This window comes from Oncorhynchus mykiss, chromosome 12 (genome assembly GCF_013265735.2).
Source record: "Oncorhynchus mykiss isolate Arlee chromosome 12, USDA_OmykA_1.1, whole genome shotgun sequence".
NCBI lineage: Eukaryota > Metazoa > Chordata > Actinopteri > Salmoniformes > Salmonidae > Oncorhynchus > Oncorhynchus mykiss.
Genome location: NC_048576.1, coordinates 45,277,182 through 45,297,985, shown reverse-complemented (window position 1 = coordinate 45,297,985; position 20,804 = coordinate 45,277,182). Strand labels below are relative to the sequence as shown.

Below are 20,804 nucleotides of genomic sequence, written 5' to 3'. Positions count from 1 at the left end.
AATGGACAGTGGCTTAAACCACAGCGCGCCACTTACAGTAATTAGCAAGTAAATTCGCAGTATACTGTATCTACTAGTTTCAGGACCCACGGACTGACAGTTTAGTGTAAGCACACGGGACAGCGGCCTAACCCACAGCACAGTGCGCCTACCATGGTAACCTCTCACTGTCTGTGGGGATCGAAAACGTCGAAATATTTCAATTTAAAGGGAAGATAGTGCTGCTGACGTATACTCTGCTGCATTATCACATTCTGGTCCGTCTCCTATCCCTATAAGTCCTTGTTGCAAGGGCAGCTCGATCGCGGTAATAGGAGTCTGCATACATAAAGCCTAATTCAATCCATTGGAGTGCGAGCGAAAGTGACCAACTTTGTTTGTCATTAGCATATTGACAAAAACTAAATCTATTTTACAGTTTGCCTCTTACTGTTAAGATTATTTCGTAATGGTGCGTGCCTGCCTGCGTGTGTCTTCTGTGTGCAGGTCGTTATAGTCTCTGTGAGTATCTGCCATTCATTTTGTGATGTGACCACGAAGAAAGCAAAATAAAAGGTATGGCTAGTGAATACCGAAACGAGGTTTGCATTGTGTGAGTTGGCCTATTCCTTTGTATAGTCCTACGAATACAAATCTCAAATCAGCAAAGCGTGAGCTGAATGACAACAGCGGCACTCATATTTCTCACACTTTTATAGCGTCGCCCTGAGGTCACTGAATTGCCACAGTTACTTTATTTACAATGACATCATAGAATATCTTACAATATTTTACAGATTCACTCATTGGTGCATAGCTATATATTCGTAGCAAATCCCACATGGGCCCCTAGCTCGCAATACCTCGCACCCGTGCTTCTCTTCTTTGCGCTGCAAGAGCTACGATATAACCGACAGTGCGTCACGGCACCGCAACTGTGCCAATAATACCAGCAGATAACCCGCTATGGTACGGATATCGATGACACTCATATAACGATATTACAGTGTCAGTCTAATCATATCCGTGTGCTGAAATTCAATGGCCTTTATACCAAAACTAGGTGAATAGGACACTTCTACTCAACGAGTAACAGGGCGGCGTTGAGGGGAATATGTGCGGGAGGGGTGCGCACTGTTCAGTGCAAGAGAACGACAGCAGAGAGGAAGACAGGGTCGAGAGAAAGCGCATGTGTGATTCCGCTCTCTCTCCATGCAGGCAGCCCACTCCTGGCGAGCTCCCCCCATCTTGTGTGTATAACGTCTCTACCACCGGACAGCCGTACCAGCGTCCGCGGGCACTGCGGGGGAAATTCAACCCTGAATGGAGTGATAATGAACGGAGCCTCTCTTTTTCTTTTAGTCTTGTTTTTCCCCCGACTGTCATCCTCCTCGATGTCTCTTATCAGTTTTTAACCAAAACAAAATGTGGATTTCTTGTGACCAATTTTTATTGATATTTTCTGGCTTTTGGGGACTCACAATGGGTGCTTTCCCGAGCAGTGTTCAGATCGGTAAGTGTACAGCAGTGTTTGCCAATCAAAAGGGCATGAAAAGAGCCACTGGGTTATGAAGCGTGAATAAGATCTTGCTTTTCATTATAGTGTGTGTGACAGTGTTAAGAAATGCATGTTCGTCATTCATGGTCACATAACATTGTGACATTGAAAAGTAGAATTGACCGATCGTTTAAAAGCGCCGACACAAACCTATTCCAACATGACAATGTGTATGTGTTCCTAGATGATTCGATGTTTTTTCTAGTGTGCACAAGGCAAATAGGTATGTATAGTAATTCATAACTGTTCCAGTGCGTTCCTCAGCAGCCGGTGTTCTTTCAAAGCGCCACTGCAGCAGTAGCCTAGCCTAGTGCTCTTTGCAGAGACTGGATACTTCGCTTGGTTGGAGCGAATGGATCAGCAGCGGGAATTTTCTCAAAGTATGTGTAGCCCTGCTGCAGAGTGCACACTCGCCCCTGTTACATTCAGAAGACTCCGTTCCCCTTTTGCATAAACCCGTTTGTCATAGTCATACCTTTTCATACTTGGCTGACTGGTTGCTTTTTTTTGCCACCGAGAGAAGTGCGCCTATTCAAGCTGGAGCCTATCTCTATCAAAACCCAGCTAAAGCACTGACTATCTGTAGCATAAAAGCCACGCCATGGTGAGATCTCTGGATCTCTGCTACTGCCAAGTGCCCCTGCCTTTAGCCTTTAACTTACGGTGTTGAATGTGGACGAAAAGAAACCATAAATAAACCACCTTCATTTAATTGCTAAACTGACCGAACAGGCTGATTTATAGGTGGTACGAACGAATCAAGTTGACCGCAAATAAATGCCAACCGGGGTCGAATGATCTCTTTCTGTCGACTAGTAATGTTGAACTTAATACACGTTTGGGATGTTTTTAAAGGGATTCTCCAATGGATCACATTTCTATTCAGGATGGTGGGCATTTTAAGATTTTCAGGCAGGGTCCTTTGGGAGGGAAAATGTGTTAAGGTTATTGGCTGTGTCTCTTGTTTTTCCATCAAAAGCATTTCCTACATGCGCAGTGTCAGAGACCCAATTGCCCAATTCTCTTTCTCTCTCTCTCTCTCTCTCGCTCTCTCTCTCTCTCTCTTTGTCTCTCTCTCTTTGTCTCTCTCTCTCTCTCTGCCACTCTCTCTCTCTCTCTTTGTCTCTCTCTCTCTGCCACTCTCTCTCTCTCTGCCTCTCTCTCTTTGTCTCCCTCTCTCTCTCTCTGCCACTCTCTCTCTCTCTCTCTCTGCCTCTCTCTCTCTCTCTGCCTCTCTCTCTCTCTGCCTCTCTCTCTCTCTGCCTCTCTCTCTCTCTGCCTCTCTCTCTCTCTGCCTCTCTCTCTCTCTGCCTCTCTGCCTCTGCCTCTGCAGGCGGCCTGTTCATCAGAAACACGGATCAGGAATACACAGCGTTTCGCCTGGCCATCTTCCTGCACAATACTAGCCCCAACGCATCCGAGGCCCCCTTCAACCTGGTGCCTCATGTGGACAACATCGAGACGGCCAACAGCTTTGCTGTCACCAATGCCTGTGAGTACAAACCCACTAGGCACACACTGGTTAAATCAAGGCTTGTTTCCACGCTCAATGGAATTGGCTTTACCTCAGGGGTCTCAAACTGGTGGCATACGGGTCCGATATGGCCTGATGTAATGTTTTAATGGCTATCATTCTCATTTGACCAGTCAAGTCAAACCCAGGTTGGGATGCCAGAGTGTTGGCTTCTCTCTTTCTCTGTCACAAACGTGCACATGCATACATGGATAGCTACACAAACAAATACACACACACACAAAGACACACACACACACAGAAACAAACACACACACACACACTTACAGTGCATTCGGAAAGTATTCAGACCACTTTCCTTTTTAGAAAATGTTGCACATTTATTACAAATAATAAACAGAAATACCTTATTTACATAAGTATTCGTGATTTGGAAAGGCACACACCTGTCTATATAAGGTCCCACAGATGACAGTGCATATCAGAGCAAAAACCAAGCCATGAGGTTGAAGGAATAGTCCGTAGAGCTCCGAAACAAGAATTTGTAGAGGCACAGATCTGTGGAAGGGTACAAAACATTTCTGCAGCATTGAAGGTGCCCAAGAACACAGTGGCCTCCATCATTCTTAAGTGGAATAAGTTTGGAACCACCAAGACTCTTCCTAGAGCTGACCGCCTGTCAAAACTGAGCAATCTGGGGAGAAGGGCCTTGGTCAGGGAGGTGACGAGAACTCGATGGTCACTCTGACAGAGCTCTAGAGTTCCTCTGTGGAGATGGAATAACCTTCCAGAACGAAAACCATCTCTGCAGCTCTCCACCAACCAGACCTTTATGGTAAAGTGGCCAGAATGAAGCCACTCCTCAGTAAAAGGCACATGACAGCCACTTGGAGTTTGCCAAAAGGCACCTAAAGGACTCTCAGAACAAGAAAAACAAGATTATCTGATTCAACAAGATTTAACTCTTTGGACTGAATATCAAGCGTCATGTCTGGAGGAAATCTGGCACCATCCCTACGGTGAAGCATGGGGGTGGCAGCATCATGCTGTGGGGATGTTTTTCAGTGGCAGGAACTGGGAGACTAGTCAGGATTGAGGGAAAGACAAACATAGCAAAGTACAGTGAGAACCTTGATGAAAACCTGCTCCAGAGACCTCAGACTGGGGCAAAGGTTTTACCTTCCAACAGGACAATGACCCTGAGCACACAGCCAAGACAACACAAGAGTGGCTTCGGGACAAGTCTCTGAATGTCCTTGAGTGGCCCAGCCAGAGCCTGGACTTGAACCCAATCTAACATCTCTGGAGATACCTGAAAATAGCTGTGCAGCGACGCTCCCCATCCAACCTGACAGAGCTTGAGAGGATCTGCAGAGAAGAATGGGAGAAACTGCCCAAATACAGATGTGCCAAGCTTGTAGCATCATACCCAAGAAAACTGGAGGCTGCAATCACTGCCAAAGGTGCTTCAACAAAGTACTGAATAAAGGATCTGAATACTTATGTAAATGTGATATTTCAGTTAGAATTTTTTTATGCATTTGCAAACATTTCTAAAAATCTGTTTTTGCTTTGTCGTTATGGGGTATTGTGTGTAGATTGATGAGAAAAAACAAACAATTGAATACATTTTAGAATAAGGCTGTAACGTAACAAAATGTGGAAAAAGTCAAGGGGTCTGAATACTTTCCAAATGCACTGTATAATGCACTGTGATACCTTTCCATGAAGGCAGTCTCTCCTATTGGAGCATCCTCCTTGAATACATTCAAGCATGTATACACCCATACAAACCCACACACATCCCAGCTAGCACATTACAGTCTGAGAATCATATGTTTCTTAGAGCTTGGTGAAAGTGTGGTTGTCCTATGGTTATTTTGCATTCAACCATTCCACAACTTTCTAGGAATGATGTAGTATAGTAGCTTGGCTTTGGAATATTCTCAGCACATTTTATGGAACATGATAAAAACAAGTTATTTTCTTGGTATTTCTTTACTTAAACAGAACGCTTCCGAAAAGTTCAAACATGGTTCATTTAATTAAACTTTTGGTAATGTTTTAGGAACGTTCTCCAACTGGTTTGACATTGGGAATGTTCTCAAATAGTTAAGAGAATGTAAAAAATTATGTTATTCTGTGGTAATTTTAGTACTTCATGTTTCCTACAAGTTTCCTCATGGTTCTATTTAAAGATCTTATTACATTTTTGGGGGAACGTTAAGAAAACTTTCCATAAAAACCTCACATAAAAACGGCAAGAAATCTTTAGTAATCTTAAAAACATACATTCCAGCTTCAGTGGCAAAAAAAGGCTCTTTCTCCTCTATCTTGTTAAGTGAGTTCAGGTTCGTTGGCCACACCTGATTGGCCACACCACTAATTGGCCACACCAGATCTTAATGAGTGCTTGTTTAGTTTGAAATTAGGTTTGTTTGAACAGACTAAAAGGAACACCTTTGTATGCGTAATAAAACACGTCTCACCAATGTTTCCTATACTTTTTTGGGGGGGGGCACTGAGCAAATTTTATGTCTTGTGAGCATAAACTTGGAAGTTTGAGAATTCTGTGCAACTTTTGAACATGCATTTACAGTGAACACTGAGTCTGTACCCTTACAGTTTGAGAGAAGCCAATAGACTTTTGTGGCAATTTGAGCAAAATTAAGGCCTACCAACAAAACCAATGGAGCAAATCCCATAATATTTTCACATGGAAATAGGTTTTGATTTTTTTTATGTTGCCTACAGTAGCCTCTATATGGTGTTCAATGCAGGCCTATTGCATGAGACTTTTAAAAACGTTTTTACATTATGAAGGGCATGCCATTAATTCATGATTTTTTACTTGGTCTGTAAGACTGTGGGCCAAATAGGTGACTGTACATTTTTATTTTTATTTTATTTCACCTTTATTTAACCAGGTAGGCTAGTTGAGAACAAGTTCTCATTTGCAACTGCGACCTGGCCAAGATAAAGCATAGCAGTATGAGCAGACAACACAGAGTTACACATGGAGTAAACAATTAACAAGTCAATAACACAGTAGAAAACAAAGGGGGAGTCTATATACAATGTGTGCAAAAGGCATGAGGTAGGCGAATAATTACAATTTTGCAGATTAACACTGGAGTGATAAATGATCAGATGGTCATGTACAGGTAGAGATATTGGTGTGCAAAAGAGCAGAAAAATAAATAAATAAAAACAGTATGGGGATGAGGTAGGTGAAAATGGGTGGGCTATTTACCAACAGACTATGTACAGCTGCAGCGATCGGTTAGCTGCCCAGATAGCAGATGTTTGAAGTTGGTGAGGGAGATAAGTCTTGTTGTATAATAATACAAAATAAAATGTGTTATTATTATCATACAGAGAATTAGACCATGTAGGCTACCCCTCTGCCAATAGGATTATTTGAATATTCCAACTTGTCTCAAAATACATCACTGCCCCTTTAATTAAGACATACGTTTTTTACCTGACTAGCTTTTCAAACACAGATTGAAATGTAGCCTACACATTTTGTGCTCTTGTTGGAAGCAGTAACTCCCCATTGCTGACCCATATTTATCTATAAATGAGCTAATAACTCGCTAACTAGCAAAGAATATGAACAAATGTGCACTGATCTGAGCTAATCTGAAAAGCGCATTCATTCGCGGGTGATTGAAAGACCGCACGTAGGCTAACCGCGCCAATATAATTCTATTCACTTGCGCTCTGGCTCTGCCTAGAACAAAATCATAGACTCAATTTTGCAAAGTTAGATTTGCTTTGGTTTGTTGCATTGAAAATGGGCTGATATGATGTTGAGTCCATCACAGAAAAAACGTTGCTCCATATAATGCAAACTAATAGGACGTTCGTCCTATTATATATAGAGCAACGTTTTTACATTTCAAGCTTTCTTTGAAAAGCTAGTCAGGTAAAAAGTGAACTTCGGTGAAATTCAATCTCTTGCGTCTCTGAGCGGCATGGCATTTCTTCAGCGCGTCCTGGTGTTGTTGCGCGTCCGCGCACGCGCGCAGTTTAAAGGGACTATTGATGCTCACCCCTCGTTCCATGGATAGAGAACAGAAGATTACAGGTTCAAATCTCACTGATGCCGTGTCACGATAAAAAAAATACATGTGTTTGAATGATTAATGCCTAAGGAAATCACTTTCCATTTGTCCTATTTGTTTTTGGAGTTAAAAAAAAAGTGTTAACCTAAAGTAAGCTAGCAGTGTTATTGATGACAGAGGGTTATCCTGTCTTGCCCCGGGTTACTGTGGCAGTCTGGCACTGGACATGACTTCATCTACTCTGCTTTAGCGCACACACACACACACACACACACACACACACACACACACACACACACACACACACACACACACACACACACACACACACACACACACACACACACACACACACACACACACACACACACACACCATTCTCTCCACAGTCAGGCTTTTATTCCTTCCCATCACCCTCAACAGGGTTGTCTCCATTAGTTAAAGCTACAATATGTAACTTTTTGGGCAACCCGACCAAATTCACATACAAATGTGAGTTATATGTCTGTTATTCTCATTGAAAGCAAGTATAACAAGTAGAAGAAGCGGTAAATCTTTTCTATGTGCGCTATTTCTATGCATCCCGTTCTTAGTTTAGTTTTTGCATCTTTTACTTTCCGTTTTGAACACCAGCTTCAAATAGCTGAAAACACATTTCATAGTGGTTTATATGGTACAATTGTTCTCTACACTGAGTGCTTGTATTGTCACAAACTGAAATTAGGCGAACTAATAGAATTTTAGCAACCAGGAAATGGCGGAGCACTTCCTGCATATTACACCTTTAAGGTCAATGTCTGCACATGCTCAGTCTGTCTCTCCTCTCCTGTTGGGGGTTTGTATATAGCTATAGTATAGTATAGTATAGTATATTATAGTATAGCCTTAACATTTAGTGTCACACAGTAGAGTGATGTCACATTGAGCATTGGTAGACTGTTGGTAAACAATTAATCCATTCCATTTAGTCTTAAATTGAAAATGGATGCATCACAGCCAGTGTTGGTGTCACATTGAATCGTGTCACGTACTGTACTTGCATCAAGTTGAGGGTTGTTGCATGGAATTGCATACTATGGCATATGACATCGAGTGGGGCATTTCAATTCACTGCATTCTTACCAGCCCCCCATGGTTTACATTCTGTGCTCCAGTCTTTGGCTGCATCCCAAATGAACCTTATTCAAATAGTGCACTACTTTTTGTTACCAGTGCTCATAGGGCTCTGGTCAAAAGTAGTGCACTTCGTATGGCAGGGTTTACCAAACTCGGTCCTGGGGTCCCCTTTGGGTGCACGTTTTGGTTTTTGCCTTAGCACTACACAGCTGATTCAAATAATCAAAGCTTGACAATGAGTTTGTGTTTTGAATCAGCTGTTTAGTGCTAGGGCAGAAAACCAAACGTACATCCGGGGGGACAGGACCAAGTTCAGGAAACCAGGATGTAGGGAATAGGTTGCTATTTGGGATGCAGATTTGTAATTCATTTCCTTCCAATATGCTCAATTCCCTAATCTACCATTCACCATTGTATACTTGTGCCTAGTTGATTTAATTATATCCCCAATGCCCATGTTTCATATTGGATGTTCATCTGCTATCTCCGGCAGGGCTATACTCCAAGTTTTATGGCTGTGTGTGTTCCATGCTATCCCCAATACCCATGGTGTATATTGGACGTTCATCTATTCTGTTCCATCCATTCTCTATTGCGGTACACTGCAGAGTCCATTTCTCTCTTCCGTCAATCCCCCATGTCTCATACCAGCATTTGATGTTTACCTCCTAACTAAAGGCTATCTTCCATACATTCGCTATTGCTGTGTGTGTAGCAGCAACAACTGATCCATGTCTCATAATTGGTGTTCATCTACTATAAGCTATACAGTATGTTCCTTTGTCTTTTGCTACTGTGCAGCAGCATGCACTATCTCATCATTTCTATTGCTTTCCCCCCAATACCCATGTTTCATATTCGATGTGTTAGTGGTTTGATGCTCTCTGGTTCTCTGGGGAGCAGTGTTTCTCTCAGTTGTGTTTGACCCGAGGCGGGTACCCAGGACGGATTATTTGGCTTTTGATGATCCCTCTTGCCCACGAGGATTTCGGTGCAATATTAAAAAATCGATGGCTAAATTAAGCAGAGAATGAAGAGTTGTGTTTGAGACGTATGGCTGTGTGTGTGTATGCACTTGTGCATGTGTCTTCACGCTTGTGTGCTTGTGTGTGTGTGTGTGAGTGTGTATGTTTTTGTGTGTGTATGTGAGTGATGCCTGGAGACACCAAGAGGGGTGCTGTGACCTTCAGAACATGCTGGCTAGCTGGAGAGTAGCAGTAGTGCGTTGACTGGACTATGGCTCTCTCTCTGTGGTTCAACATCATTACTTTCCAACCAACCAGCGTTCATTCTCACATTGCCCTGCAGGGGAGTACCGTAAGGTTACGTGCCAAACGACACTATTCCCTACATAGTGTACTGCTATTGACCAGGCCACAAAGGGCTCTGGTCAAAAGTAGTGCACTATGTAGGGAACAGGGTGCCATTTGGGACGCATTATAACAATACCAAGTCATGGAAGCTCTTGAAATGCCTTTATACACTATGAGTATGCTATATGTTTTGTAAACTGTATATACTTAATTTAATCCCCTGGTGTTACTGCTCCATTTAATCATCATCAGTAAGAATGATTGACCAGCCATTGTTAGTGTGTTTTTGACATGTATACCTCTGATATCCATGGCATTGTCACCTGGAACAGAAACAGGTTCAGACTTTTCCAGTAAGATGGTTTCAAAACTGGATGCAATGCAAGAACATTATTCTAATGGCATTTTATCCGTTTTTAACTGATTGTAATCTGGTTGAAATCTAATATTTCTATAACCAGAAAACGAGTTTACAACCAGAAAATAACATTATTATGATGTCCCATGCCGTTTTTGCCCACTGACATATGGCTTGAGGTGGAGCCAAACCATTTTTCTCCTGAAGTTAAGTGTGAAAAACTCCAACACGAAAGATAAGAGAATTCCGATTCCCTTTCCTCGCAGGCTAATGGCTGCCTGGCACACAGGAAGTCAGTGGGCAACCATTGATTGGCCGAGCCAAATCAGAGCAGAATTACATGAGCAAATCAATGTGGCTCCAATAGCTGAGGGGCAGGAGAGACTCTGACATTGAACAAGACCAGACCTGCTGAGCTGTCTCTTTCTTTCTCTCTCTCTCTCTCTCTCTCTCTCGCTCTCTCTTCCCCCATTTCTCTCACTCTTTCTTTTATCCCCCCTTTCTTTGAATCTTATAACTCCCTCCTATGACCTTAGCGTTGGTTCAAGGGCATGTGTTTCCAAAGAAACACTGAGAGAGGGACTTATTTGTGGCGAAGATGACCTCATTCAACGAATCCTGTCTGTGACTGTCTACAAAGCTGACAAGCCTCATTGCTGTGACGAGGAGAATGGATGCTGTCATATGCTAGTATTATCATTTGCTTATCATTCATGAAATTCTGTCAGCCGGTTATTGTCATGCAAAAAGCGACTAATTGACCGTTAATTAACATAAACATGTTTAGCATCTCCAGACCTCCAGGCATACAAGCTGCTGATGTACACCTTTGGAACATCTACATCTTAAAAAGTCTTATAAATGAATGTAAGGGACTGGGAGACTACTCAGGATCGAGGGAAAAATGAACAGAGCAAAGTAAAGAGAGATCCTTGATGAAAACCTGCTCCAGAGCGCTCAGAACCTCAGACTGGGGTGAGGGTTCACCTTCCAAAAGAACAACGACCCTGAACACACAGCCAAAACAATGCAGGGTTGACTTCGGGTCAAGTTTCTTAATGTCTGTGAGTGGCCCAGCCAGAGCCCGGACTTGAACCAGATCGAACTTCTCTAGAGAGACCTGAAAATAGCTGTGCAGTGATGCTCCCCATCCAACCTGACAGAGCTTGAATACTTTCCGAATGCACAGTAAGTCCCGTTCCATTATTTTATTTTATATGATTTTATAGTAAGAAGAATATCATTTAACTTAGCTGAATAAAATAGAAAGGATATTTCCCCATTACAGAGTGAGTGCGCATATGAAGTGGCTATGTTGAACTTAAAAGTGATCATTTGAAACAGATCCTATATGCTAGATTTTGAGTTATTTGGTAACTTTAGTTGTGTATGATACAAACCTTACAATGTATTAGAAATCAAAACAGATATGGGCTGTATGGTGCGACTATAGGTTATTGATGATTTGAGAAAGTAGCAAAAAAAAGCTTGCTCTCTGTTCTTTGCCTCAGGCTGCACAGCACTTCTCTCATCAAGTGATCATATTTCCACCCATCAGACTATTCTCAATTTAATCTTGTCTTTACTAATATGTAAAAATTAGTTTCGATTTATAATGGCCCATTATCAAATAGGCAGGAACAGGGGCAGGGGGCTCCTGTCCAGTCCGCGCGCTTTCCCGCAGTTCCGTTTTGTAGGCTACATCCATCAAATGTATTTATAAAGCCTTTCTTACATCAGCTGATGTCACAAAGTGCTGTACAGAAACCCAGCCTAAAACCCCAAACAGCAAGCAATGCAGGTATACTTCAGTTTCATTTAACGGAGCTGTGCTTAATATGAGCAGTTGAGAAATAAATATGAGAACAACTTATTTCACTCCACGCATCAACCACTATTTGAGGAGCATGCTCTCGCTCCCCGACAGGTGATATTCCACCCACACTCGGTATGCCATGGGCTCGCCAACCTTGTTCCTGCAGTTACCCAGTGCTTAATTTGCGAATCCAAGTGAAATCCGTTTGGGAACATGGATAGTAACATGTTTTCGCAACTAAACATATTTCACTAAACTGTTGACAGCCCGTCTGCGCGCTCAATAAATTAGTAAAAGAGAGCGAGGAGGAGATGGAAACGCATGGTGGTGAGATATTCTGTATAGCTCTCAAGGGTGTCCCCCAATTAATTATGAAAATACAAAAAAAAAATCCCAATTACTAGGCTATTAAAAATCAAATACAAATTCACTAATTGTAGGCGAACTGTAAGCTGCCATGCAATCAATGAATCATGCAACATCTTTCCCTGGGGCTATACGTTCTCTCCCAGGCTCGTGGATATACATTTGGAGTGCAGCAAGAGGTAACCAGTCCATCCAGTATCCATAATAATACAGTCCACACTCAAAGGTGATTACTATAATTGGTTTAATTGTGGAGCAGAGGCTAGACCAATTACGTTCCAAAGACATCTTGGTTTGTGTTTTTCTGTCATGCCTAATATGCTGTAGCTATGTATTGTATAACGGCACAATCATCATTTTAATTCAGGTAATTTTTTTCGGGCTTGGGCTCATACTGTAAAGCTATGCATAGACTCTAATATAGTCACATGGAATTTTATGACTCATGACTGCATGGGTAACGGTAATATGGTCACCGCAACAGCCCTAGGTAGACCAATCATATCAAAACGACAATGGGAACAGAACATATCGGAATCAATACCGCAAAGTATAATGCTGATCGAGATGGCCCGATAGTGTGAAATGGGCAATTTTGGATCCATTAAGAGATTTTTTACTCCAAAACACCAACATTGACCGTGGTTTATTGAACAAGAGGATGACTTTGTGAGGAAGAAGGATGAGGGTTAGAGATTGAAGGGGTAAGACCACCTCCCACCCATTGCGCTGCTGCCTGGTGCCTCTCCCCTTTTTGACATAGTGACATGTTCATCTCTGATGATATTGTGCGTGGCAATCTGACTCAGTCTCCCCCACAACCAGTATGTGTGTGCGTGTTTGTGTGTGTTTACACAAAAACATTATAGGTTAAAAACAACCCAATTTGGGTTATTTGGTAACCCAGCACTGGCTAAATATTGTACAGAACACATGCTGGGTTGTTTTGACCTAACCAGTTGGGTTCCCAATGTGCAAACACTGGTTTAATCAACGTTGTTTGGTGAACCGATGTGAAATAGACGTTGAATTGATGTCTGTGCCCAGTGGGCTGCATGAATAACCCAACATGTGTTCATTTAACCTAGAAACAGGGTATTTTTGAACATAATCCTCAGGTTATTTTTAGGAGGTGTGGTTTATTATATATATATATATATATACACATATTTTTATTTAACCTTTATTTAACTAGGCAAGTCAGATTGGCCATGGATGAAAAGTAAATGTAATTCCTGTTCATGTTAAGTTTACATACTGCAAATAAAATGTTTCCTTAAAAATGCCTATCATTTTACACATTCTTCTAGAATATTAAGGTTATTTATTACATATTATTATACTGCAGGTTGGAATTTGTCATGAATCCTGCCCTGGTGGCAGCAATGCAGAGTGGTCACTAGCTGGCACAGCCACAAAGTAATAAAATCAGATTTTAAACCTAATCCTAACCTTAACCCTAACCTTAACCACACTGTGTGTGTGTGTAAGGGCCCGATTCAATTCCTATCGCCGAAGTTCAGAACTATAGCGCGATTGAAATTTTATTTTATATGTTTCTATAATATTTAAGGGTCTACTTGGGTTTCTATAGGTGTCTATGTATCAGACCTCAGGATAAGACCCAGATGCAGAATCCGAAAGGTACAGAACGGCAGGCAGGCTCAGGGTTAAGGGCCGGCAGAGGTCAGTAATCCAGGGCAATGTCACGAGGTACAGAACAGTAGGCATGATCAGGGCAGGCAGAATGGTCAAAACTGGGAAAACTAGAGCGAAACAGGAGTACGGGAAAAACGCTAGGCTTGACGAGACAAGACGAGCTGGCAACAGACAAACAGAAAACACAGGTATAAATGCACAGGGAATATGTCACCTTCCCTCCATTAGTCTACTCAATGGAGCCCTTTCCTGTGTTTTTCGAGAGAGATGGGAGTGTTAGGCCTTGTGTCTTTGAGGATTTCTAATGTACCCCAGGAAAATGGAGGTCATTTGTTGGCCATGATGTGTTTGCATCGGGTTTTTGTTATGACAAGTTGTCGCTGGACATTTGACCGGCAGCATTTGAATTTTACATGCCACTTTAGAAATTTAACAGATCAATATGCATTGATTGCGTAACCTGATTAGGGCGTCCACCCACGGTACTCTGAAAACAGACATCACATTTAGATTATACTAATTAATATTAACAGAACATGCAAGTCGAGGATGCAATGATGTTTCTCATTGCTGAGCACTTTGGAGATGTTAGAACAGCTGTCCACATTTACTTTCCCTCAGCCAACAAGATGAGAAACGAACAGCAAAATCACTAGCCTATGCATATGCGGTGCGTGAGTTTCAAGTTTGAGGAAGCGACTTCTCACCATACAAATGCACCTTGAAAATAAAGCATTTCATGCATCGCATTTGCAGGCTTATATAAGATAGCCTACTAATCGTAATGTGTTGAGTAGGTTGGATAGTTATAATTTAGGCCAATAATATTGTAACGACCCTGGGTTTATAAGCTCGGAAATCGACCCTGCTGTACGACCCTGCTGTGCTTTTGCGGCACAGTCGATAGCGCGCCGGACCTCGGGCTAGAAGGTCGAGGGTTCGTGACCTGCTCCCTGCCTGTTTCATTACAATATAACTAAATAACTGTTCGCAAAAAAAGACTGTTCAATGCATTGCTGAGCGCATAGAGGCCTGGGCTATAGGCTATATCAGATTCGTTTCTTCTTTCTTTGCACTGGAAAAACACATTTCATGCAATTCTACTACACTTTATATGACTGGAGACATTAGTATAATATTTTTTTAATACTACAAATTACAGCGTAGCCTACTCTGCTGACACTGACGAACAGATCAAATAAAACGAAGTTGTCCATATAATAAGCCTACGATAAGGGGAGACACAAATAGGATATGACATCCATTTCAACTGAAGGAGAAAATGATTGTCCAAAAACAAAACGTTTAAGTGTCACTGACCCAATAATGATAGCTAGTGAATCAGCGTGCACTCACCGGGGATATGATGGATGCTCTCTGCTGGTGCCAATAAGATAGACTATAGGCCTATTGTTGTTCACTCAATTCAATTGAGAATGTTGATACCTAAAAGACATAGTCCTTTCATTGTGTTCTCTTTACAACAATAGCCATTTGCTGTATGGACGCGCTGCCTATGAACCTGTGTCAATCTCCTATCCCCCTATTCTATTGGTCAGCTTGTCGAGAAAGAAATAGCACAGACTCTGGGACAGTTGTAGATATGAAATATCCCAAATTCATGCAACCAGTAGGCCTAGGCTACATTTAAAAAAAAGATTAGCGCTAAATAGCGTTTCAATCGGTGACGTCACTTGCTCTGAGACCTTGAAGTAGTGGTTCCCCTTGCTCTGCAAGGGCCGTGGCTTTTGTGGAGCGATGGGTAACGATGCTTCATGGGTGACTGTTGTTGATATGTGCAGAGGGTCCCTGGTTCGCGCCCGGGTATGGGCGAGGGGACGGTCTAAAGTTATACTGTTACATTACGAGAGAGGAGGGGATGGAGAGATGTTGGAGGAGGCCAGGGAGAGACGATGGGGCCTTTCTAGGGAGTTTTGGCCTTTCTAGGGAGTTTTTCCTAGCCACTGTGCTTCTACACCTGCGTTGCTTGCTGTTTGGGGTTTTAGGCTGGGTTTCTGTACAGCACTTTGAGATATCAGCTGATGTACGAAGGGCTATATAAATACATTTGATTTGATTTGATTTGGGGCTTCACTTCGAATGGTGGATTCATGTGGCGAGGCGGAGGGGGGGGTGTAAGAATTAATTGAAAAAACATTTGCTCAGAAAACTTGGGGGACCAAATAAAATCCCCCGGCTGCCAGCCTAATGTACAGCCTTTGAACCTGAATCCCAGACAGGCCTTGTTCACCCAGTAGTGGTACACTAGTTCAGTTTGTCGAAATTAAGAGGTGCTACCCGACCTTGTCCAATAAGAATACAGATTTTTGTTTTTAATTGCAAAATGTTTTTCTTTGGTGTGCCCAACTGAAAACTACCCATCTTTCTCATAATCACCCCTGTTCATGGTGTAAAGCCTTTTAACCTGATTCCCAGCCAGGCCCTGTTCACCCCCAGTGGGACATTACCTTCTTGTTGTGTCCCTGCTTCTGCTCTACCTGTCATTCAGCCTGATCTAGAGTGTGTGTGTGTGTGTGTGTGTGTGTGTGTGTGTGTGTGTGTGTGTGTGTGTGTGTGTGTGTGTGTGTGTGTGTGTGTGTGTGTGCGCGCGTGTTAGACTGGACTGATAGCAGGGCTCTCTGTTTTATGATGAATCACTTCAGTCCCTAAGCACAGCAGGTGAGGGCGGGGACAGAGGGAGAGGGAGTGGGAGAGGGGGAGGGAGAGAAGGAGGTTGGAGATCAGTCAAAACACAAGGACTTTACTGGGATGGGTTGACTTTTCATTAAAGGACAATTCCACCACTTTATAACCAGTTACCATGCTGTTATTATAAATACACTACTGTATGATTTTATACACATTTTGATGTTTAATTGTTTTTGTTAGTCATATTGCACGATTACTCGTTTTTGTCATTTTTGAAGCTTCGTTATTGCCCTCGTCTACAGTACACTACATTTACCAGGGTGCATTTCACCTCCCAGGATACAATGCTTCACCCAGTCTGCAGTTAGCTAAGCTGGCTAGCAAGCCCAGATAAGCTTATTTCGTAAATTATGAGTGAAATTCACATTACCTTTGGGTTTGCAATCATATTGTAATGCTTGCATGAATATCATGCTGAAGATATGTTAATGTCATTGTCACCAATCAACTGCATTACATAAAAACACAATTCAAATTTAGATGCTAATGAATGATAACCATAAGTTACTGCATCTAATGGTTAGCTAGCACACTAGTTAGCCCAACTGCTATATCCCAAAAAATAGCGTTTGCAACAATAACAGCCTAGCTTAATCTTAGCGACTGTCTTAAACAACAGTCCAAATAACATGTAGGCCTGTTAGAACACAACATGTATTATGATATTTACAGGAAAATCACTACAGAATCCTAGTCTCTTCAAATTGAAGCTTGTATCTTTGGAAATAACATTAGCAACGCTAACTAGCTAACCCTGCTGCATCTAAAACAATATGTTTTCAAACATAACAGCCAAATACAGCCTTAACGACTGTCCAAGCAACCATCTAACAACACTGTAGGCACTGCAACTTCATCAGTGATGGTGGAGGGTTTTGCCAAATGGAATCATGGGAGTTTGTGTCACAACTTCCACTGAATTCGGTCCCTCTCCTTGTTCGGGCGGTGTTTGGTGGTCGACCTCACCGGTCTTCTAGCCATCGCCGATTCACTTTTAATTTTTCATTTGTTTTGTCTTTGTTTTCTACACACCTGGTTTCATTCCCCAATTACATGTTCATTATTTAACCCTCTGTTTCCCACATGTTAGTGTGCGTGTTTATTGATTGTTCATGTCAGTACTTGTCGGTTGGTTTTGTTTGCCGGGTTATGTTTTTACGCCCCTTATTTTCGAGTGACCGGTATTTCTCCGCACCTTGAGTATTGTCTGTATACTGGTGCTGTCATGGAATTAAATACGTTGTACACTCATCTCTACTCTCCTGCGCCTGATTCACTGCACCAGTTACCCAGCGCCAACAGAAAAATATTGGAGTAAGCTGACTATACATATCATTATATAGGTTTGAGTACCTATTTAACATTTTTACAATGTTATTATACGAAATAAACCAGAGCAACATATAGCAGGGAGTTCCAATATGATTAGAAAACTACAGAGGGATTATATAGATGTAAATGACTGTCCATAATTTATTTTATTAGTCATCAGGGATTCTACTTGAAAATGTCAGAGAAGCAATTTCTTGTTATGCTCATCACTAAACAGTCAATAGACATACAATCATAAAATTACATTAAAACTATGTAGGACATCACTAAATACTTCATAATAACAACCATATGTTAAAAGTGGTGGTGTTTCCCTTTAACACCCCCTCACCCTTCCCCCATCCCCAGCCTACCCACTTCCCTCCCCCAATCCTAGTCAAGCCAACCCTCCTCTGTCCTCTGCCGAGCATCATCCAGATATTAAGCATGCTTCACGGACCAGAGTAGGAGCGCTGATCTAGGATCAGTTTAGCCTTTTACGTCATCATGAATAAGATTATATGAACAGGGGGGAAAAGATCCTAGATCAGCACTTCTGCTCTTAGACACTTTATGAAAACAGGCCTATATGAATGATCTATTAAATGTTCCTTACAGAGAAAGGCAAACACAGAGACTATTTTGAAATTGAGATGTAGTGAGGTAAATGTACTCTATTTGTTCCACCCCAGTAAACAGGGGAAGGCCTAGGGACATTAAACATTCCCATAAGGCCCCACGAAGGGTTTCAAAATCAAATCAAATGTATTTGTCACATACACATGTGCAGATGTTAATGCGAGTGTAGCGAAATGCTTGTGCTTCTAGTTCCGACAATGCAGTAATAACCAACGAGTAATCTAACCTAACAATTCCAAAAACTACTACCTTATACACACAAGTGAAAAGGGATAAAGAATACGAACGGCATAGGACGGCATAGGCAAGATAGAACGGATAGGCAAGATAGAACGGCATAGGCAAGATGGAGTAGATGGTATAGAGTACAGTATATACATATGAGATGGGTAATGTAGGGTATGTAAACAAAGTGGCATAATTTAAAGTGGCTAGTGATACATGTATTACATAAAGATGCAGTAGATGATAGAGTACAGTATATACATATACATATGAGATGAGTAATGTAGGGTATGTAAACATTATATTAATAGCATTTTTTAAAACCTGTTGCAACTCTAGGGGCAGTATTTTCATTTTTGGAGAAAAAAAAATCCCGTTTTAAACTGGATATTTTGTCAGGACAAGATGCTAGAATATGCATATAATTGACAGCTTTGGATAGAAAACACTCTAACGTTTCCAAAACTGTAAAGATATTGTCTGTGAGTATAACAGAACTGATGTCGCAGGCAAAAGCCTGCGTTCCAATGAGTCCCTATTGAGCTGTGAATGTGCCATCAACAAGCTTACGCTTTCTACGTATTCCCCAAGGTGTCTACAGCATTGTGACGTAGTTTTACGCATTTATGTTGAAGAATAGCCGTAGGCGGCTACATTGCGTAAGTGGTCACATGGTGGCTCCGAGAGAGATTCTCGGTAAAATACAGAGGTAGCCATTACTCCAATCGGTCCTACTGAAAAACGAATTGTCCCGACGGATATATTATCGAATAGATATTAGAAAAACACCTTGAGGATTGATTATAAACAACGTTTGCCATGTTTCTGTCTATATTATGGAGCTAATTTGGAATGATGCGTTGTGCAGACCTCACTACCCTCTGGAGAGCCTTACGGTTGTGGGCGGAGCAGTTGCCGTACCAGGCGGTGATACAGCCCGACAGGATGCTCTCGATTGTGCATCTGTAGAAGTTTGTGAGTGCCTTTGGTGACAAGCCAAATTTCTTCACCCTCCTGAGGTTGAAGAGGCGCTGCTGCTCCTTCTTCACGACGCTGTCTGTGTGGGTGGACCAATTCAGTTTGTCCGTGATGTGTACGCCAAGGAACTTAAAACTTACTACCCTCTCCACTACTGTCCCGTCGATGTGGATAGGGGGGTGCTCCCTCTGCTGTTTCCTGAAGTCCACAATCATCTCCTTTGTTTTGTTGACGTTGAGTGTGAGGTTATTTTCCTGACACCACACTCCGAGGGCCCTCACCTCCTCCCTGTGGGCCATCTCATCGTTGTTGGTAATCAAGCCTACCACTGTAGTGTCGTCCGCAAACTTGATGATTGAGTTGGAGGCGTGCATGGCCACGCAGGAATATATACGGCTGTGATTATAATCGAAGAGAATTCCCTTGGTAGATAATGCGGTCAACATTTGATTGTGAGGAGTTCTAAGTCAGGTGAACAGAAGGACTTGAGTTCCTGTATGTTGTTATGATCACACCACGTCTCGTTAATCATAAGGCATACCCCCCCGCCCCTCTTCTTACCAGAAAGATGGTTGTTTCTGTCGGCGCGATGTGTGAAGAAACCAGATGGCTGCACCGACTCTTTCCATTATCAAGAACTGTGTCGGTGAGTTAAGTTTTACGCATGCTCAGTTGTTGGATCTTGAGCTCTGCGCAAGTGGAAATCTACCACTGGGTAAAAACTGGTTGAATCAACATTGTTTCCATGTCATGTCACAAATCATTTAATCAACGTGGAAAACTGATTGGATTTGAAAAAAGTCAGGGATTTTTTTTTTCCACACGACTTTTAACCTAAATCCAATGACAGGGTGCATTTATTTGTTGATTTCACGTTAGTTGACAAATAGACATTAAACTCACATCTATGCCCAGTGGGATTTAAAAAAATAAATATTTAACCTTTATTTAACCAGGCAGGCTAGTTGAGAACAAGTTCTCATTTACAGAGGTATGCCTCTGTTGTGGGGAAAAGTCCACAATGCAACTGACATTAAATGTGGAAAATTAGACTTTTAGATATCTTGGCCATCAAGTCTTAATTTCTATGCCATTGTAGGCTACTGTAGTCTACCATTTGATACAATACATGTTGAAATGAAGAGATCACTGGAGTCCTTGCAAATCAATTTATTCCACTTGTGTAGCCTAAATAGAACTTGCAAACTGATTTAAGAAATAGCCTATAACTTC

General features: G+C 41.9%; 1 protein-coding gene across 5 annotated transcripts in view; it reads left to right on the top strand.

Annotated features, from left to right (window-relative positions):
- Nucleotides 1–1,081: 1,081 nt before the first annotated feature.
- The window catches only part of gria4b (glutamate receptor, ionotropic, AMPA 4b), a 163,061-nt gene continuing 143,338 nt past the window's right edge, over nucleotides 1,082–20,804 (top strand). For 2 of the 5 annotated variants that reach the window (XR_005034988.1, XM_036937642.1), the window contains exons 1-2: nucleotides 1,082–1,492; nucleotides 2,871–3,029. Coding sequence is in view for 4 of the 5 variants with exons in the window: in XM_036937642.1 (XP_036793537.1) it covers nucleotides 1,405–1,492; nucleotides 2,871–3,029 (247 nt within the window). In the remaining variant the exon portion in view is untranslated. The remainder of the gene's footprint in view (nucleotides 1,493–2,870; nucleotides 3,030–20,804) is intronic. The other 3 variants (XM_036937641.1, XM_036937643.1, XM_036937640.1) reach the window with 2 other exon arrangements.